This window comes from Triturus cristatus, chromosome 8 (genome assembly GCF_964204655.1).
Source record: "Triturus cristatus chromosome 8, aTriCri1.1, whole genome shotgun sequence".
Lineage (NCBI taxonomy): Eukaryota > Metazoa > Chordata > Amphibia > Caudata > Salamandridae > Triturus > Triturus cristatus.
The window spans coordinates 170860394-170881514 of NC_140591.1; the positions used below are offsets into that span (position 1 = coordinate 170860394).

At 46.2% G+C, this 21121-nt stretch overlaps 1 protein-coding gene across 3 annotated transcripts in view; it reads left to right on the forward strand.

Moving 5' to 3' along the window:
• The window catches only part of BRWD1 (bromodomain and WD repeat domain containing 1), a 2304433-nt gene that overhangs the window by 1481291 nt on the left and 802021 nt on the right, over positions 1 to 21121 (forward strand). For all 3 annotated transcript variants that reach the window (XM_085621250.1, XM_085621251.1, XM_085621252.1), the window contains exons 25-27: positions 10128 to 10235; positions 17771 to 17895; positions 18017 to 18099. In XM_085621250.1, coding sequence (XP_085477376.1) covers positions 10128 to 10235; positions 17771 to 17895; positions 18017 to 18099 — 316 coding nt within the window. The remainder of the gene's footprint in view (positions 1 to 10127; positions 10236 to 17770; positions 17896 to 18016; positions 18100 to 21121) is intronic.

The window sequence follows — 21121 nt, forward strand, 5'->3', positions numbered from 1 at the left end:
AGACCAAGAACATGCGCTCTCAACATAAGCTTATTGTCCAGCTCGACTCCCAGGTTTTTGGCAACCAGCGATGACTTTGCAGGAGGACACATATCCAACGGCCACCATTCCTGCCACTCCGGGTCGGTAGCACAGCCGAAGAATAAAACCTCCGACTTGCTGGAATTGGCCTTCAGGCTATTCCGCTGGAACCAGTCGAAGACCATTCCCAAGCACCCCCGAATACTCTCTCCATCGAATGCCTGATCTTTTCCGCAGGTGAAGAGGAGTTGCGTGTCATCTGCGTATGACACGATCTGGGCCCCATAAGCCTCCTCCAAGGGCGCCAGAGGGGACATGAAGATGTTGAACAACGTCGGGCTCAACACAGAACCCTGTGGAACTCCAACTCCCAATGGCGGCATCTCAGCGGAGCTCTGGGAAACCCAGATCATCTGGCGGCGGCCCTCAAGAAAAGATGTAAACCATTTGAGCACCGTCCCCCTAAGGCCGATGTCATGGAGCCTGGCGAGGAGCGCCACATGGGGGACGGTGTCAAAGGCCGCCGACAGATCTAACATGACAAGCATGGCCTTGCCTCCAACATCCAAAGTCTCGCGAATAACCTCCGAGACCTCCAGCAGAGCCGTTTCCGTACTTAAATTAGGACGGAATCCGGATTGGGATGGATGAAGTAGATTGTTTGTTTCTAAGAAACCAGACAAGATGCCTTGCACATGTTTCTCTGTGATCTTCGCCAGAGCCGGGAGAAGAGAAATTGGCCTGTAGTTGGCCAGGACCTCGGCATCCAAACCGGGCTTTTTCAGGAGGGGGATCACCATCGCCCTTTTCCAGGTGCGTGGGACACTCCCCTCCCTCAAGGAGGCATTGAGAAGGGGGTTGACCAGTGGGTTCACCATCGCCGCCATCCTGGCCAAAAATTTGGCAGGGCAGGGGTCTAGCGGCGAGCCCGATTTAAGGCTGGCCAGCAGCAACAGGGACGCATCGCTAGAAACAGATGGAAAGTCCGACAGCACAGCAACAGGCGTGGACGATGGAACGCGTCCCGCCCCGGAGCCGCAACACCCCTCCTCCGACCTCTCCAAGAAGGAGGCCTGAATCGCCTTGATCTTATCTGTAAAGAAGTTGGCAAGATCACACGCCCACGAGTCAGGTGAAACTGGAAGGGGCAAGTTGGAGCTGGGGGTCGTGAACTCCTTCACCACAGTGAAGATCTCCTTACAGGAGTTCACCGACGCCTCGATCCTCCTAGCAAGATATTCCTTCTTTGCACACAGGATGTCCCGGTGATAAGCCTTCACAGCCGACCTATAGGCGAGTTTGGCCTTCCCGTCACACTGAAGGCGCCAGGCCCGCTCAGCAACCTTACATTGGCTGCGAGCCACGCGCAGCGCCTCCGTAAACCACGGCGCAGATCGCCGTGGACCGGGGGGCCGCCCTTGGGGCAAGATCATTCAACCTTTCAGTCAGCCACAGCTGCAGAGCCTCAGTGTCCCGTTCCAAATCGCCCGAGAAGGGGCATGGATGATCCACAAGCGCCTGCTCCAGCATATCGGGCGTCACTCTATGCAACGCTCTCACAGCTGGTCTGGGCAGTATGGGGGCGCTGCTGTTCGTTCGCCCGTTCTCCAACACGGAGAACCTAATCAGCCTGTGATCCGTCCAGAGCACGGGCAGGGTTTCAATATCAACAATCGGGACCGACGAAAACACTTGGTCCAGGGTATGCCCTTTCTCATGTGTAGGACCCATCACAAAAGGTACAAGGCCCAGCGGGGATGTGATATCCAGCAATTTAGTTGAGTCCGAATCGTCCGCCACGTCAAGATGGAAATTGAAGTCTCCCGCCACCACACAATGCTGTGTGGACAGCGCCAGTTCGGAAATGGCCATCTGCAGGTCATCCAGAAAGGAACCCACAGGGCCAGGCGGCCTGTACACCAGCAGCCCCTTCAGAGCTTGGCACGGGGACAGTCTGAGCGTAAAGGCAAGGGACTCGGAACCCCCAATGGGATTCAGGGGGAGAACTGAGCAGGACACGCTCTTCTTCACCACCACAGCAACCCCGCCACCCCTTCCCTTCGCTCTGTCCTGCCGGAAGATATTATACGCCGGAGGAATGGCTGAGAAAATGTCCGGATTGGACGCCTCGCCCAACCAGGTTTCAGTCAGTAGAAGACATAATGGATTTTCCCTGACAAGGAGATCATAAATGTACAGGGCATGGCTACCTACTGACCTCGTATTGAGCAGCAGGCACAGATGTTTAACACGAGCCACTGCTGGTCGGTGGACGGTGACAGGAGTCCACACAGGCGACCAGCCACAGCCCGGGCAACGCCGTTTACCCTTGACACGGCCCGGGAAAACAGAGCGACAAGAACAAGAAACAGTCTGCAGGGCGCGCAGCGTCACTGAGGTGTAACAGATCATCCTCGTCCGAGGCTTACCGGGCCGCAGTCCACCGCCGACCCGGCGCCTCCGGGACGCAGACGGGCGCAGACGGGCAGGACTCCGGCACGACTCCGGCTAAGCGAAGGCGTCCACTTGCGCGTCCCGCTGCGCGGGAAAAAGCGACTTTAAATAGGCGCTCCAATAAGCCCTTAGCACGCGAGTCCGCTCCAAGATGGCGGCCGCCGCCGGATCAAGTGCCCCAATCCAAAATGGCGCCCACCAAAGTTCACCCCCGGGACCCGGACCCACCAAAGTGGTGGTGCTTCTGGCAAAAATGCCTTCTTTTAAATGCAGTGAGGGGAATAAGGAGCGCGAGCTGCAAGCGAGAACTTAAAAACAGGGTTAAGTTCAACACAATCTCAAACACAAATACAAAACAAGGAAATGCTAAAAACACAGCGCTAATGCAAGCGCAAGCGCAGCAGTGTGGTAGCCAGTAGAGACAGCCGCCGCACAGAGGACCGCCTTAAATAGGCGCTCCAATAAGCCCTTAGCGCGCGAGTCCGCTCCAAGATGGCGGCCGCCGCCGGATCAAGTGCCCCAATCCAAAATGGCGCCCACCAAAGTTCGCCCCCGGGACCCGGACCCACCAAAGTGGTGGTGCTTCTGGCAAAAATGCCTTCTTTTAAATGCAGTGAGGGGAATAAGGAGCGCGAGCTGCAAGCGAGAACTTAAAAACAGGGGTAAGTTCAACACCATCTCAAACACAAATACAAAACAAGGAAATGCTAAAAAACACAGTGCTAATGCAAGCGCAGCAGTGTGGTAGCCAGTAGAGACCATGTACCTGAATCGAATTGCACACAATGCTCACCCTTGGTGCAGCGGACCTGCAGGCACCACACGAAGTCTCGGAGGCGGGGGCAGCCTCCGAGTGAGAGGCAAACTTCAATGAGCCCTGTCCCTGTACAGGACACTGATCGGGGTTTAGACCGGGAGGCCTCGCTGTCTGATACCCCAGCGATCTTTAAATCAACTGAGAGCTTGTCTGACTCCCTGCCTTGATCAGAATACTTACACCCTACTGTGGGTGTGCTTGGCTCTTGTGGCGGGTCAGGCTCTTTGAATGTGCACTAGGAATGGTGCGCCCTGCTGCTTGTTGTCTTATTGATTTGGTGGGAGGTGCATGGGAGCTTACTCGCATCTGCACGGTCAGATTTATTTACTGGTTACGTCCACAGTGATGTCAGGCTAGATTATCCTGCTAAGGGAAAATGGTGCTCCTGATCGTCATCACTCTATTCTTCTCCCGCCATAGTTACAGATGTTCTGTACAGGGGGACCGATGCTTCCGGTTTAGAAGTATGGGGTGGCGGGCATGGGGTTTACACCGTATTCAAATGTGTTATTGTTCGAATGTTTTTTCTTTTCAGGTAGTGTATTTCTTCGCCCTCCCAAATAATAAAAAATACATTTCTCCCACATAGAGGCACACACATGGCGAAGCAATACAAACATCTGGAAAGGGATTTCACTCGCATAAAATGAGGCATATGAAAAGACAGTTTTCAAAATTAATGGGGTTTTGTTTGTGTAACACTAACAAAAAAATAAATGTGTGTGTGTATATATATATTTGTGTGTGTGTATGGAATAATAATATGCAAGCAGATAATATTGATAATACTGGACGTCCACTGCAAGAAATAGGCGCTGTTAAATGCAAATGATCAGGCACAAATACAAAGGAAAGCGTGAAAAGATATAAAGATATATACACTAAATACATCAAGTGATTAGAACCACTGGAGACTTGAATGTGCACACATACACACACATCAAAATGCCAATAATCAAGAAGAATACATCACCGGCTGTAATAACTGCATCTTAGCACACTCCTGACTGGGGTATTCACAGCCGGGATCAAGAGACTCAGCAAGCTGGGAACTGCTACACGGAATTAGACGCGTCCGTCGTTCATTCAGGTCAAAACAAAATCCCGCTTTTCAAGTCAACAAATCCCAGTTTTATAATCTCAATGCACTAGAAGTTTCCGAGACGACCTCCTCTTCGCCAAGGAAACTTAATGGAGTTGGCCAAACTCCCACAAGCATTCCAAAGGCAAAGGAGTTCTCATGTATTCCTCTGCTCTCCCACATGTTCCAGTCCCTTAGCTTAACAAAGCTTGAGAAAGTACAAAACATTTCCAAAAGTACAGAAACAATCTTTAGCAGGAATATCCTTAACAACTTGAGTGATCTGGAGACCTTCCTGTGTGCGCAAAGCTCAAGCTAGACAAATCAGAATTCAAGATGGCATGAGGGCATGTCAAAGCCAAAAGTAGAAACTTCCCAATGTACAACACAATGCACATTTGTTTCATATCAAGAGACTGGTTATCCGACGTCATATCAAACGACACAAACCGGATGCAGTGCTACTCCAAGAAACCCACCTTATGAGCACCTATTGCTCTTATCTGGGGTGTTTCGGATACAACCGTGTGTTCCACATGGGTTATGCTAGAGGTTCCAGCTTTACTCCTTCATAAAACATTTCCTATTACAATATTAAGTATACATTGGGATCCTCCGGGGCGGTATGTGGGCATAGAGGAGCAACTGGAGGCCAAACATCTTAATTTAGTATCATGCTTCATCCCCCCACAGCTGTTACAATTCACACTACGTGCAGTTTAAACCCTCATTACATTCCTTCAAACTGGAGTGGCTTTTCTTGAGGTGAGGACTTCAACGTGGTTCCAAACCCTGACTGTGGCATATCTGACATTCTCCAACCTGGCCACCGAGCGCACTCTGTGAACCTGGTCTCATAGGTGGGTTCAGTGGGGCTTTGTGAGGCCTAGCACTGTTGGAATGAATGACCGGTATTTATAGAGTGTACAGCTACCCCAGCTTAGAGTGTCCCTGCGATAACAGTTCACGTATGGCTGCCCTATAAGGAGGCTTTGTTCTTAAAGAGCCATGTTTTCAACTGTTTTTTTACTGAGCTTGAAACCCAGATCACTGTGTTCGAGGGTACAGAAATGGGCCCTGTATTGGAGGCCACAGCCAGTTCATTGGAAATGGTGGGGCTAAACTCCCCCAGGTCTATCTGGAGAAGGTGAGACAATGTTGGAGAGCGTCCACATGAAGGATATATGCTCAGGGTTATAAGTCGAGCAAGCTGTTGTATTGGATGTCCACTCAAGAGGTCTCCATTAGAGTGGTCCAGGCAATTTGGGATGGCTCTGGCACTCTGTGTGAGGATTTGCCTACTATTGTTCAAACATTTGCAACTTATTACCTTGAGTTATATGCAGTGTGCCTGCCTACCCCGGAGGAACTTCACCGCTCATTAGCGCTTGTATAGGAGTCACTGATTTCGGTCGAGGGGGTAAGGCAGGCAATATCTGATTTTCAGTCTGGGGTAATTCCCGGCCCTGATAGGTTTACCATTGAGTTTTCAAGCCATACAGTGATCTCTTTTCCCCACATTTAGTAGCCTTGTAAGCTGACGCTCTGAAGCGTAGTTCCTTTCCCCCAGGACTTGATGTTGCCACCATTGTAAAACTGCCCATGGCTGACAAACCAGCAGAAACGCTGTTCATCGTAGTGCCCAATATCTCCTATTAATGCCAATCTTAAAATCTCCGCAAAGGTATTGGTGGCCAGGGTCACCCAGATCATCTCATATCTAGTACAACCGGATCAGTGCAGCTAAATGCCATGGAGAAGGACTTGCAATTGCATCTGAAGGGTGTATCTGGCCCTCTTTAGAGCACCATGGTTGGGGGTGGTGGGGGGGCAGAACTAGCCCTCATCCTGATTGATTTTCAGAAGGCCTTCGATACGGTCTCCAGGTCATTCCTTGAGGCGGTACTTCAGCGTGCGGTTAACGGCCCCTTATTCTGCAACTTGATAAAACTGCTATATAAGGCCCCGTCGGCGCGAGTACAAGTCAATGGGGTTTTCTCCCCGCCAGTCCCGGTTCGCTGGGGCATATGTCAGGGATGCCCTCTATCCCCGCAGTTTGCTCTTGTCATAGAGCCGTTCCCTTGTCTGAGATGTTGCGATGATCAGGTTCAAGGGTGGCACTGGGGGAAGGGGTGGCACTATAGATGACCACATTGCTCTGTATGTGGACCACGTTCTGCTTTTCCTCAGTGATCGTTCAATGACGGGGCCGTGGTGTCTTGAGATCATTAGGCTATATGCAGAAGCATCAAGCCTGCGGGTGAACGCTTGCAAATCCGTTGTGGTTTCAGTAGTGGGCGACGCAATGGGTCACATTTGGTGCTCGGTATTCCTACCAAACATCACTCTTTTCAGTACCTTGGGGTCCACATCTTCTGCTTGACGGATATCGTCTGGTCCCTTAATTTTCATCCGCTTCAGCCTGCGATAGATCATGATTTGTGCAGATGGAGTTGCCTCCCCCTCAACCCAATGGGACGCACTGCTTTATTTAAAATGATATGCCTGCACCGATACATCCTGGCGAATTATCCATACACCATCACTCAGGTGTGGTTCCTCTATCAAATCAAAACTAAACTCCTTTGTTTAGGCAGGCAAATGCCATTGTGTGGCTTTTGTGTTGGCGAGAAAGTGGACATTTGGGAGCCTGGGTATCCCAGACCTTTATGTCTATTATCTTGCTACTGAACTGGCCTCGATAAATGAGTGGTCACCAGAGGTTGGGACAACCTGGCCTACCGGCTCAATCAGTATCTTATGGACTTTGATGGACTGTTAGACTTAGTGTATGGCACCCTGTTATCCACGCTGACCCCATCTTGTACTAGTCTAATGGTGCAGTCCTGGAGTGCGGCCCTACACCTTACCCACTGGATGTGCCGCCTCACGGATATGATGCCCCTGTGGGCGGGGCACCTAGTTAGGTCAGGTGACTGGCCTTGCAGGGTTCGTAGATTGAGACTGCATAGGCATGGCCCATTTGGGCGATGTTCATAGGTGGGGGCTCCAGATATCTTTTCAAGAGCTACAGAAATATTATAGCCTTTCACAAACACAGTTCTTTCGGTACCTCCAACTTCCTCATGCTCTCCTAACTCTTATCCCAGCAGATATGGAGATAACCGAATACAGCTCTCTAGATGCAAAGTTATTAATGGGCCGTCTGGGTAAAGGAATGATCTTAACAATATAGCGATCTCTGATAATTAATGCCCTAAATCGCTTCCCTCAGTTACAATGTAGCTGAGAGGGCTGGGTGGGGGATCTTGATGATGAGGACTGGAGAGATGCTTGTCTTGCCCCACGGGAACTGGCTATTTCTTCTAGGCTGCGAATGGTGCAAATCAACTATCTACATTCTACTTATCTCACTCAGCGCCACTTCCAGTGGTTGTGTGGGGGAACGGGCATGGTGTGCGCGCTGTTGGGCCCCCAATGCTGGTTTTGTTCACATGACCTGGTTCTGTCCATGCCTGGTGCACTTTTGGGAGGGAGTGACACTGGAAATTTTAGAGGTCCTGTAACACACTATTACGCTGGGCTCTTGTGAGGTGTTATTGGGGCTATTAGAGGGCACTGAGGAATCATGGTCTCAGAGGAGCCTTATAAGGGTGGTAACCCTTGTGGCCATACGGGACATTGCCCGTTGCTGGAGGCATTCGGAGGCCCCGGCCCTAGAGGTGTGGTGGAAGGGTGACGACTGGTATGTACTCAAGGAACGGCCTGCGTATGAGGCCCGGAGTTGCCCTCAAAAGCATGCAAAGATATGGAGAAATTGTTGTGCTCCCCATGGACTACCTCTATAAATGTATGATGTGGTGGGGAGGCGGTTGGTGCCATGTCATGACATCAATTGGCATGTTTTTTCAAATGTGTACATATAAGTTGGATGACGCTGTATATTAATATGAAAATCAATCAAATTTGGTTATTAAAAAAAATCCAGTTCAAGACTGAAGGCTGATTGTAGGAGGCTGGCTTCCTACACTAATTTAACTAAAATTAAGGAAAAATAACTTTTAGAAAGCTACCCTTTATCTGACTGACCTGTCAGAGAGCCTCCTGTGCTCTTCATGAAGAGGTATAAAATGCCTTCCAGGAGCAGACAATAAACTGACCTAAATGGACAGAGATTACTTCTCTGATCTCAGCCGAATATTTCGGTTGGGGTGGATGATGGGGCCTTTTTTTTGACAGCACAGCATCAGATACTGCTTGACAGGTCTGTTGAGCTACATGCAACATGTGGGGCACACTTAAAAGGGAGAAAACAGGATGACAAGACAATTCTTGTGGATCCCTACCTGGTTGCTGAAGGACCCTTCTTTTGCCCGACCAGACTTTTGTGTCTGTGTTTGTTGATGGTACAGTGTCGCTTAAAACTGGATTTTAGTGTTAGGTGTGGGAGGACAGTAGGATTACAATAGTACACACTCCCCTCGCCCCACACACACATGTACACCCAGCACTCAGAGCCAGGTATAGTGTTGCCAAAGACCTTTGTATCTAATAAAAACCCAGACAGGCGGCATATTGGGCCTGTTTGAGTAAGGCACACAGGAACTGATGCAAAAGCATGGATCGTTACCACCGGTAAGCTTTACCCCATTGGTACAGTAGGGGTTAGGACTCTCCCCCCCCCCCACTCACCGGCTAGTGCCAGGAATTAATGTGGTATCCCAAAAAACCCACATCTGAAAACTCTCTGGCCCTGCAAAAGATTAGAAGAGGACTAGCCCTGCCCTCTGTCACCTGAGAGGAGCCCTGAAGAACTGGACATGCTCTCCCTTATATTCAGAACAAAGAAGTGGACCCCAGACGTCAGTTAGCTGACCTCCTATGTGTGTACAGAAATAAAACCAGCTGCAATAAGCTTTTTCCTGAAAGTACCCAGCTGACCAGTGGCAACTGGACCTATACTGGACCCTGCTGTTGGCCTCTGCCTGACAACCCTGTCAGACTCTTAAGGGCCTCCCTTGGAGTTCTGGGGGACTTAAGAAGTGTACTTCTGTGGTTGATAAGGAATCAAAAGGCTAAGGCGAAAGGTTAACCTTTGACGAGGATGCAACTGGTTGGTGTATCTGACCCGTGCTTAATTGAGGTTGGCCTCAAATTGCATCTAAGTCCCAGTCTATCGCAGTCATTGACTATAATTGATGCTTTATGCTTTTTGGGGCTATTTCTGATTACAGATTTAAGAATGTATATCTCTGATTCCTCTTATTAGATTTTTGCCAATTGGGTGTCCATTTGTAAAATGTTTCAGTTTTTCTAATTCGGTTTAGGATTTTGTATTGGCTTGCTTCTTGACTTTTACTATTTTGATACTGCATACGTACTTTACACATTACCTTAAATTCAGCCTAGCTTCTCTGTTCGAAGCTTCCAGGGGGATGAGCTGTGGTTAATTTTGTGACTGAGATTAACACCGACCAGGGTTGTGATTATTCTTTGAGGGGTGTAGTCGCCCACTCCAAATAGTGGTCCAATTTCTTACAAGTCCTCATTTCTTTCTACTTTGTGTCTGCTTGAGTAGCCCAACCTTGTAGAGGGGTAGTAAAAGGACAGAGGCAGGTTGAGCATAACCTTGGCATAGGTGATTCACTATTGAGTTGTGACCTATCTAGTGCTATCATACAATCAAACTGAAACAACTGCTCCATGCATCCATGTGTAGGAGCTTATTGGCTGTACTGACAGATGTGGAGAAATGTAGTGGTGAGTAACTTGCTCTTTTGTGTTTATTTCTAGGTGGTTTATTTTCGACAAGGTCATGAAGCGTACATTGAGGCAGTCAAGAGAAATAATATTTACAATTTAAAACCCTACAAGGAGCCATGGAAAAAACTTGTGTTAAGGGTAAGATTACTGAAGTTTACAATTGTGACATTCATCCATAAGCCCTGTACCTTTTAAGAAATTCTATCAAACCTTTTTTTAGATAAAATGTTTAAGATGGTATTTTAAGCAAATTGTTTCAGGTAATTTATTAGATGAATACTTGAAAATAAAATTTAGAATTGGATTGCTAAGTATGATTTCTATAGGAAGCCTCAGTACTGAACAACTGGAATGAAATCCTGGTATTCACTGCAGTGATGTAAAAAAAAGTGGATGCAGAATTTACAGAGGCCTGAATGAGGCGGCAGAAGGGTGGGTAGTTGACTTACTCGCCTTCCTTTGCCACTTCACACACCTGAGGGGGGCAGGAGAATGTCGGCCATGCCTTTGCAAAACATCTTCTTTCATGTTGACACAAGTCTGTGCAAACCTTCGCTCACACCTGCAGCCAAACTGGTAATGCCCAGTGGGGCTTTCAGAGTCTGTCTGCATGTAACCATATTGTTTTAACAGGCAAGGGGCAGGATTGCATAGTCTGATGGCTGTGGGTGGCAGGAACAAAGGTATTTGTTTTTCACTTCAGATTGGGAGGGGGTTGGAAGCGTAAATGCAATGGGGGAGGGTGGCAGAAGGCCAGGCTTTCCTTTTTTCCTTTTTTTGGCAAGCATGCTGTATTATATGGCTTCTCAATTACTCCTTTACTCCTTTGTTCCTGCATATATGTTGGAAGTAGGGGCAGATGTATTAGGGAGGGGGAATGAATATGGATGTAAACAATTTGAACTTTTCTATATGGAATCATTCAATCCCTGGTAAGAAACATCTTCATTAGTCACTGTAACACATTTATGATTCTATATGGTATGTACGGCTCTCAGTGAGAACCATTAGAGTGAATATTCAAATCTGGGTATTTACTTCTGACATAGCAACAGTGGGAAACAAAACTTGTTTGGGGTCACTTGACCCTAAAGAATACCAGGACTTAGACCCCGACATGGACTTTGTGAAGAATTGGCGGATGCCGGTGGACTGGATAACTCTCCAGATACTGTCATGGTTTCTCCTCCTACTGTGGCTACTAAGAAGGGGGACTCTTTTGCTGTGGTGGTGAGAAGGGTGGCAGAAATCCTGGACTTTAGCCTACCCTCCGTGGCAGTCAAGACTGTCTTGACAGAGGTGCATAAGCCAGGAGTGATCCCTTCAGAACAGCTTTTCCCATTTACTGAAGCCCTTACGGACGTGCTGCTTGATCCCTGTTCAAACCCTGTACAGCGGCTCCTGTGAACAGGATGGTTGCCTACCACCACTGCCCCGCCCTAGTAGGGCCCCAGTTTCGCTAGGCAACGCACTACCCCGGAGAGCTTGGTGGTCCAAGCCTCCACTTTACAAGTAAATCCTAGTGCATTCCCTACCAACCCTCCAGGTAGGGGGTCCAAGAGGCTCTACACCATGAGCAGGACATTATTTTCTTCCACCAGCCTGGTGCTGCTTTCCGTAAACTCCTCTGGCCTTTTGGTCCGTTACTCCCATATTGTAGGAGGCTGGCTTAGTATATGGTGCACACTTATTCAAGTGAAGGACCATGCACTAAGGCAGACAACCCTATGGGGATTTTAGTGGTCTTAGACAACCTTAGAAGGCTCTCTAAGTGGTAGGTGTGGAGAGTAGCCTTCAGGCGTAGTCCAGAAGGAGTGTTAAGCAGCTTGTTTTACCAGATCTAATCATGTAGTGTAGGTTAAATGAAAAAGAACCACACAGCGTAGTTATGAAAATGTCTATTTATTACACAACACTCACTAACACATTGGTATATTGCCTTGCCAGAGATATCAACAAAAATACTCTTTAATACTTCAATTGTGTTAGAAATGGCGATTTCTGGTTGGCTAAGGCTTGCGCCAAAGTCAGGCAGAAACCACCACTCTAGTCAGGGCAAGGAAGTTACACGCCAAAGATAACCCCTGCTCACCCCCTTGGTAGCTTGGCACGAGCAGTCAGGCTTATCTCTGAGGCGATGTGTAAAGCGTTTGCGCGCGCACCCAGCAACAACACCCAAGGCCCACCACAAAGGAAACTCCACACAAGGTATTATATAAAAATAGCCTTTGTATTATACAAAACACATTAGATAAAAACACACACTTTACAATGTGCCAACAGGCACGGGCAGAGTTTACAAGGGATTATATATACAGGGGGACAGGGCCACATGGACCACTGTCAGGAATTAGCACTTTTAGAACTTAGGAATAATACTTTAGACCATAGCACATACAATCAATGTAGCACAAAAATAGAACATTTAGCACACAACCAGTAACTACTGGTAACAGGTAAGTACCACCTACGCAACCCTAACCACCTTAGGAAAATATCGCGCAGGGAACCAGGACCTCGCTAGCACCACCTGTACTAGGAGAAAACAACCACCTAAGTATCACAATACCTGTAGGGGTAAAAGCACATTACACATGATGCATCACATTCAGAGGTGTAAACACAAGGCACATGATGCATAAAAACACATTCAGAGGTGCAGTTTTAGGAACAATAACGCAAACTCCACATGAGCCACTGCCTGTGGCAGTCCCTAGGCCAACTGCCCTTGTCGGGGCTTGGAAGCCCTGCGTCCAGCAGAGTCAGGGCGCGCCTGCGCAGGCTGCGCAAACCAGGGCGCACAAAGCACAACCTACACGTAGCAGTTGCCCACTAAGTGCTGGGCAACTGGAGAAATGCTGGGGCACCACTGTGCCTTCTTAAACAAATATGGCAGGGGTTGGAGCCTCTCCTGGACTCTAAATACGCAACACTTGTGGCCCCCTGAGCCCCTCTGGGCTCCACAACACGAAATGCCCCCTAGAGCCTGTCCGGGCTCTATGCAAGTATTGCCCCCGTGGTTGAAGGGAGGTTTTTTCCCAACCCGCCCATCGAAATAAAGCAAAAATGTTACTAGCCCTAATACTACAGGCCATGGGTCTATGTATAGATCGAATAGTAGTGGAGAGAGGGGGTACCCCTGTCTCGTCCTCCGTACTTGATTGATTTAGAGAGTTTGCCATTAACAATCATTTTGGCAGTAGGGGTTGTATAGATGTTATTGATTGCTCTAACACAATGCTCACCCAACCCAAACCGTAGAAGCATATAGGTTAAAAAAGGCCAGTTCACTCTGTCAAATGCCTTCGTGGCATCAAATGCGAAGATCGTGAGGGGCAGATTATATTTGGTAGCTATGTCAATTGCCCCGATCAACTCATGTGTTAGATCATGAAGTTGACGGCCTCTAATGAACCCCTTCTGGTCATGGTGAATCTAAGAATTCATTACAGGGTTCAACCTCCCTGCTAGGATTTGTGCACAGATTTTATAATCTCAATTCAGCAGGGAGATAGGTCTATATGACTCACAGTTCTTTGGGTCTTTATTTGGTTTTAAGATCAAGGAGACAGCGGCCTCATCCCAAGACCTAGGGTTTGGGTTATTATCCGAGAAGATCCTGTCAAGCAGGATAACAAAGACAGGGGCAATCTCTTCTACCAGAGCTACATAGAATTCATTAGGAATACCATTCGTCCCCGCTGCACTGCCCTTTTTTAGATTTTGCATCACAGTCTTAAGTTCTATCAAGGAAATACTTAGATTCAACTAACTAGTTTAATTTTCTGTAAGATGAGATAAGGATATATCCTCAATACATTTTTAATTTGATACTCCGAGACAGCTAGGTCCACGGTGTACAAGTCCTGAAAAAAAGCTTCAAATACCTGTTCTATTATAAGGTTGTCTGAGGATTTCTTACATGATTCTACCATAGTTACCGCTTTAATTAGATTGTTTGGTTTATCAAGGACTTCCAAGCGAAGAGCTTCCCGCATCCCTCACCGCATTCATAATTAGCTAACTTACTAGCTTCCCATTTTTTCCTAATAATGTCATCTAAGTGATCTATTAGCAACTGTCTCTTAGCTATTACCTCTCTGCTTTCCTCCCATCCAGTTGCATATCTTTGTGAATATCGCTATTATTCCTTGCTCTGGAAATATCGTCTTCCAATTTCTGTATAATCATTCTACTCTCCTTATATTTCTTAGCTGACGAGCTTATTACAGTACCTCTGATGTATGCCTGAAATGCATACCAGATTACCTCCAATGAAGCAGAGTTTATATTGGTTTAAAAAAAGAATAGGATTTCTTTCTTCAACTGCGAAATTATTATGGGATCTAGGAGTAGGGTTCGGTCAAAGGTCCACCTTTTAGTAGACTCACTTCTGGGCATTTGTAGCTCTAAGGCTACAGCAGAATGATCAGAGAGGTGCTCCGGGACATGTGTTAATGAAGTCGTACATTTCAACAGCCTTTTATCGACCAAGAAAAAATCAATGCAGTAAAAATGCCCATGTTTTTTATTATGAAATGTAAAATCCGAAGGGCCACCCAATCCCTTTCATTTCTCCCTCCAGATATCTATCAACCCTAAGTCCTTTATCAGCACTTTAATAAAGGAACCCATTTTTGTGTAGACCACCCTCCCACCTTTAGACCTATCTAGAACAGGGTTCAAGAGAATATTAAAGTTGCCCCCCATTATGATAAGATAGTTAGATTGAATCCGATGATTATAGACAGTATTTAAAGGGGTCTCATCGTCTATATTTGGACCATAATAGCCAACAAGGGTATGCCTTTCCTTTTGGATTTTAACATCACAGGTGACCCAACGCCCTTTTGAGTCTACCTTAACATCGCTTAATGTGGCTTTAGCCGAATTCTTGATAATTAAATCTACTCCTTTAGTATGACAAGTGTGTGTTGTATGGCTGGAAAATTCAATCCATCTCTGCTTGGCGCATATAGATTCCCATTCCTCAAGAGTTAAGAGAGTTTCTTAAAGGATAATAATATCAAACTTTGATTGGCGCATGTATTGGAAGATTCTCCTCTGTCTACTCAGAACCCTAAGTCCATTAGCATTCCACGTTAGGATTTTAATTGATGTTAAAGAAGGGATTAAGGTTCTAACTGACCCGCCGTTGCAGATTTCACAAATATTACAGACCGCTGGCAAATTAGTAGTACAGATGCCACCCCCTCCGGAAAAACTTGAGGATAACAGCAAACGTCGGACTTATCACTGAGACTTTATTTGGTCTATGAAAACCCCCACCTCTTTAGTTTCTCTAAAATTAAACATTTTATTCTTCTACATTATTTTCAGGAGAGCGGGGAATCTCAGTTGAGCAGGGGCATCTTGGGATCCTAATATTGGAATGAACATCCCCAGGTCCCATTGTCTATCCTGGGTAATTCTGGACAGATACAATCTAATTCAGAAAAAACAGCCTCCCTTAGTAAATGAGCCGGCTTTGAGTGCCCTTTTGCCATAGATGTCCTTTATGCGGCCAACTAAATGTCAGGATGTATCTTGGTTCCAGATGGTGTTCCCAAATGTCCCAGACTGCTATACAACAACTCAAGAGTTTTTATTTATGCTAGGCGGAAGCTTACGCTCATTAACGGACGAGATGGGGAATCCATCTTACACCAACCAGCCAATTCTTCTTTAGGGGATAGAAGTCCTTCTCAAGCCACTCCCATAGTGTACTCAGTTCCCTATCTTGCAGCCCACTACCCCTACCCCAATACCTCACAAGCTTCTTTGTTCACTGTGCTCTTCCTTTGTACCATATATGTTACAAAAATCTTTAAAGAAACAAAGAATGAAGCAAGAACTATAGTTGCAATTTTGGGCACCTACGTTCACAAAATTCATTGTTTGTGGTCAGTACTCAAACAGCAACTACGATTGACTATTTTTTCTGACCTTCTATCTCCACCTGAGATATTTTCCTCCTCATCAGTCTTTCCTGTGTACACAATCTTCCACTAGTCTCTCTCGACATCCCTCCTTCAACCCTCCCCCTCTTCTTCTTTATGCACCTTCCCTTCTGTGTCCTCTTGACTTCTCTTCTCACTGCTGCTCCTTGTTCTGATTTGGTATCCTCAATGGCAAATTATCATATCGCTAGAGAGAAGTCGATCATGTCACATGTAATTTCTTAATTGATCTGGTGCAGGATGGCATGGATGTTGCTAACTATCCATGCAGTCTGGACTTGATACAATGCTTGTGGTTTCCCCTTCCATCGAATCTCCATTTGTCTTGGAACACCATTCGTTTCATTTTTAGCATACTTGCAGATGAAGCTGATAAGTCCATTCTTGGATGTGCGCATTGAGCTTCTCTGCAATGTCCAGGCACAACATTTGCAAATGCCATTTGATGGGCATGGGCATTTTCTGTTTCATGTAAAAATACAATGTTTTAAAAACACCTTTTGAGAGGATCAAGTGGAGCTTCCCTCTCTAAAACGGTTCAATGCCATCAATGAAAATTCTATTGCTATCTCATCCAGTTGAGTATGTAGCAGATACATTGACATGCAACAACATCTTTTCGCCATACAATACTCACACAACACAGATTTTTTTTGTTGATTTTTTTACAGTTTTATATAGCACGAACTTGATCCGAATCGGGTATCAGAGCGCTTTACATAGCACCAGTTGCATTACATGAAAACACATTCATTTTTGGTAGGCACGGGGAGATTAAGTAATTTGCCCAGAATCACAGCATGTTCAGCGTCATTGCCGAGACTCGTACCCAGGTCCCCAGATTCGAGGTCGACCGCCCTAGCCATTAGGCCAACTTCTCTTCCCATTAATGAATTAATTAGCAGATATTATTCAGCAGAATTAATTAACAGATATTGCCTGTTATTGTTAAGTGGCCATAAAAATCATTACGATATTAGCAGATATTATTTAGCAGAATTAATTAGCAGATATTGCCTGTTATTGTTAACTGGCCTTAAAAATAATTAGGGACTCCCACAACTTACTGCAAGCAGTGGCATGATAGATATTGAAAATGGTGGTATTTATGTGACCATTAGTATCACCAAAACCTCCTATCCACCACTTAGGCTTTGGGTAATCTTATTTGCCAGATCTTTTATTTGAAGGTGGAACTTGAAACTTAGTTTCTATGGAAATTACAAATTGCCTTGGTGGCTTACCTGCTTATGTTTGCTTTCTTGATCTTTTATTTTACAGAGGCCTGTCAATAGACTAAATGATAGAACTGTGGCAGTCTCTATACACAATAGGTTAAGGCTGTAATTCTTCTGATATAACTTAACATGTGCACACATTTCTGTCATAGGAGGGAAATATAAAAACTGCAGTGCCTTTGAAGATCCACTGTTCAGTGGAACTGGCATTACAAACATACAAAATGTACACAGCGTCTGAAATACTAAAGCTTACATGGGTTTCTTTGTTTACCCTTCAAATTAAGTAAGTGAAAATGAGTGTAAACAACAGTGCACACCAGCCTTAAAAATGTACCGAATATTTGTGGTAATGTTCTTATTTCAGAGCAACAATACTGCAGTTTGCTTTGGCATTTAGGCGATGAAGGGATTTATGCAAATGTTACATGTATTTTTGTTGTTAATGTCTTTCCTATGTATTTTTTTTTTCTAGGATCAAGAAATAGTAAAAATTGTCGGCATGAAATATGAGGTTGGCCCACCTACGCTTTGCTGCCTGAAGGTTTCGTTGCTAGACCATGTTACTGGAAAACTTTTGGATACATCTTTTTCCTTGAAGTAAGTATGCCTTGAGTATTATTATCACAAGAGACATGCCTGGCTCTGCTTCGTCTGTTGATTATATTTTTCCCTTCCATGTGCGCTTGAACGGTTTGATAATTATTATGCTTTTTTCCAGATATCATGATATGCCTGATGTCATCGATTTCCTTGTGCTACGCCAAATTTATGATGAGGCACGACAAAGAAATTGGCAAGCCGGTGAGTAATTTCCAAATCATACAATTTTTTTGTCTTCATCTAGACCATTTTTTCCAGGTTACAACAAATTTCATTTCTCTGGGTAACTATATTTCTTTCAGATTCAAAACATATAGACATCTGTTATGGCAGATAGTAATTTTGAAAAAGCCTCCGAAGTTATCTTGGCCGAATGTACAATAGTTAAAGGTTGCCACACCCTCATTTATAATAATGTTGTAAACAATTAACAACTTTATCTCAGAAGGAGGTCCTCAATTGACTAATGTTGTATCCTTTGATTCTACATCGTAGGATCTTCATTGATAGTCATAAACACTAGAATCATTTCTTGCTCTCTTCTTGGACCTCGGAGTACTTTTTTCATAAATGTGTAATCCATTCAAAATTCACGTAGGGTATCTGATAGAGACGTCTAGCCACAGATTCCTTACCGTAGAATATCCCAGGTGTCAGGCTGGATCCAGAAACTTTTGATCAAGCAATACCCTTCCTCGCCGGTAGGTGACGTCAGTCGGCTCCACGCGACGTCCGCATCAGAAGTGACGTCCACGTCACCTATACAGGTGCCACCTCTGCACACTGAAGTCAGTTGTCTTCTTTCCACGCCAGCTTGCGCAGATCCATGAGAGAGCTACCATCTGTCACTTTGATAGGCTTTTTTTGACGTTTTGTCGACGATTTTTGGTGTGTACTTTTTTCCTTCATTTCGAAGAAGATTTCTGGATTCAAACCATGTGGCACCTACCACCACGTCAATGACGGATCCACCCTTAATTTGTCTCTGGTGCCTGGAGCACGACCACGACTCGACTTTGTACTCTGAGTGCCGAGCAGTGGCTCTGAAGGCTTTGAGAGCCCGGAGTTTGCCTCCACGTAGCTCACTCTGGAGGTCTCTTTCCCGGTCCCTGTGGAGAGGAAGGTCTGGGTGCCGCTCTGGGAGTCCTAATGCCTCGCCCCCCTGCATCGAAGCCTGCTTCCTCTTCCCCCTGCCCGTTGGCCAACGTGATGAAAGAGCTATGACGCTCTAGGCCTCGTTATGTGGAATCTGCTAAAGGGTTGACTCTGCGCCTCCCTGCATTTCCAGAAGCCTGAGCAACCCTCGCCCAACTTAAAGAATTCTATGACACCATGGAACTCATTTTTGGGTGACCTGATTCTCCTGGGACGCCTCCGGGCCCTGGAGGCTCAGGAGGGGCTCCATCGGGTTCTGCTACGATGGCTCCTGTGCCAATTGCCTCCAATGGATCCGTTGGAGGATCTGTACCGGCACCAGTCGTACCCCTGCGCCCTTCCTCGGCTCAGAGACTCCCTATGCTATCAGTGCCATCCCATACTTATCCCCGACAACCTGGAGCCGGGTGTTTGCCTTTTGCCACAGATTCAGCTGCCCTCAGTTTCTTAGTCTTATTTTGAGGGGCTTGGAATGGAGGAGGATTGGGACAGGTCGCTCAACCCTTTAAAAGACAAACCTGAGCACGACATCGACTGGTATGAGGAACTGGGTGAGGCTAGTGGCCTGTATATCTCCCCGGGTTTTGGCCTGCTGTCTCACCCTACTGTGGCTATGGAGAACTGAGCTTCTTACTCTATGGTTGTGAGAAGGGCAGCAGAGGTCTGAGACGTTCAGCTCTCTTCGGTGAACGTCAAGACAAACATTTTGACAGAGGTTCTGCAGCCGGATGTCCCCTCCTCGGAACCCCTCCTGCCTTTCAACGAGGCCTTAACTGATGCCCTTCTGGGCACCTGGACCAAGCCCAGCACAGGGGCTCCTGTGAATAGGATCACTGCCGGCTGCCACCACTCTGCACCGGGTGACCGGGAATTTTTCACCACTTACCCTACCCCAAGAGGTTGGTGGTCCACACCTCTACCTGACAAGGTGCGTTACCTTCTGCAGCCTCGGACTGGGAATTCAAGAGGCTGGATAGTTGGGGCAAGAAGATTTTTTCTTCGGCCAGCCTTCCATTGCGGTCAGTGAACACTGCATGCCTTTTGGGCCGTTAAGCCCACTCTTTGTGTGAAATAGTTGAGCAGGTGCTGCCACAGATTCCGAGGAGACCCCAGGCCTTTGTCTCCCAAGCGATATTGGACGGGTGAGATGCGGCAAAGTATACCATTCATTTTGGGATTGACACCACTGACTCCCTGGGCAGAGCAATGTCGTCAATGGTGGTTGTTTGACGCCTGTAGGAAAGTGCCCCTTTTTGCATGGGTCTCCAGGCCCTGTGTTCCTTCCCAAACCTGTACCTTTGAACTCACTATTGGCCCATCTCTGGCCATAGGTAAGCCCCTTGTAAAAGGAACCATGGGTACCAAGGACATTGTGACCAGGGAAGGCCTCTAAAATCAAAACAATCAGGGGGATGCCCAAATGACCCTCCTATACCTGGGCATAGAAACATCTAAGATATATAGACAAATGGTATAGAGGGATAGATCATATTTTGTTTTGCACAAGAGTTTATTAATTACCTTGGCAAAAAGCCTATTTCTTCTGGCAAATTTAGATAATTATTTTATACAGGCACAAATATCCATCGGTGAGCATCAAAACGAATAGTTCACAAAACTACACACATTCATTACACAAATACCCAAAAATTAATTAACGAAACAATACATATATACATACTCATGTGCAAAATATCTCAATCCAAAATCCTTTCCCCTATAGATATATTTCATAAAAATGTACACTTCTCACTCCTAGTGATACATTAGAAGGTCGTCCTATAGGCAAAACAAAGATATTAGTACTCCATCTTAATTTGTAATGCCAACAAACTCATGTATTGGTTCCACAAATAGGTGGACTCCTCCTTCATCTATGTGTCGACGCGTTCGCGTTTCAGCCTCCACTTTCTTTATGGCTTCCTCAGGACGGGGATATAATCTACAACAATAATTAAACTACAATGAACTACTAAAAACCATATGTTTTTATGTGCTGTGTTCTGTCCCTTATTTGCCCAGACAGTGTTCAGAAAGGAGGAGAGTCCGCGCGGTTGTGTAGGTTTAC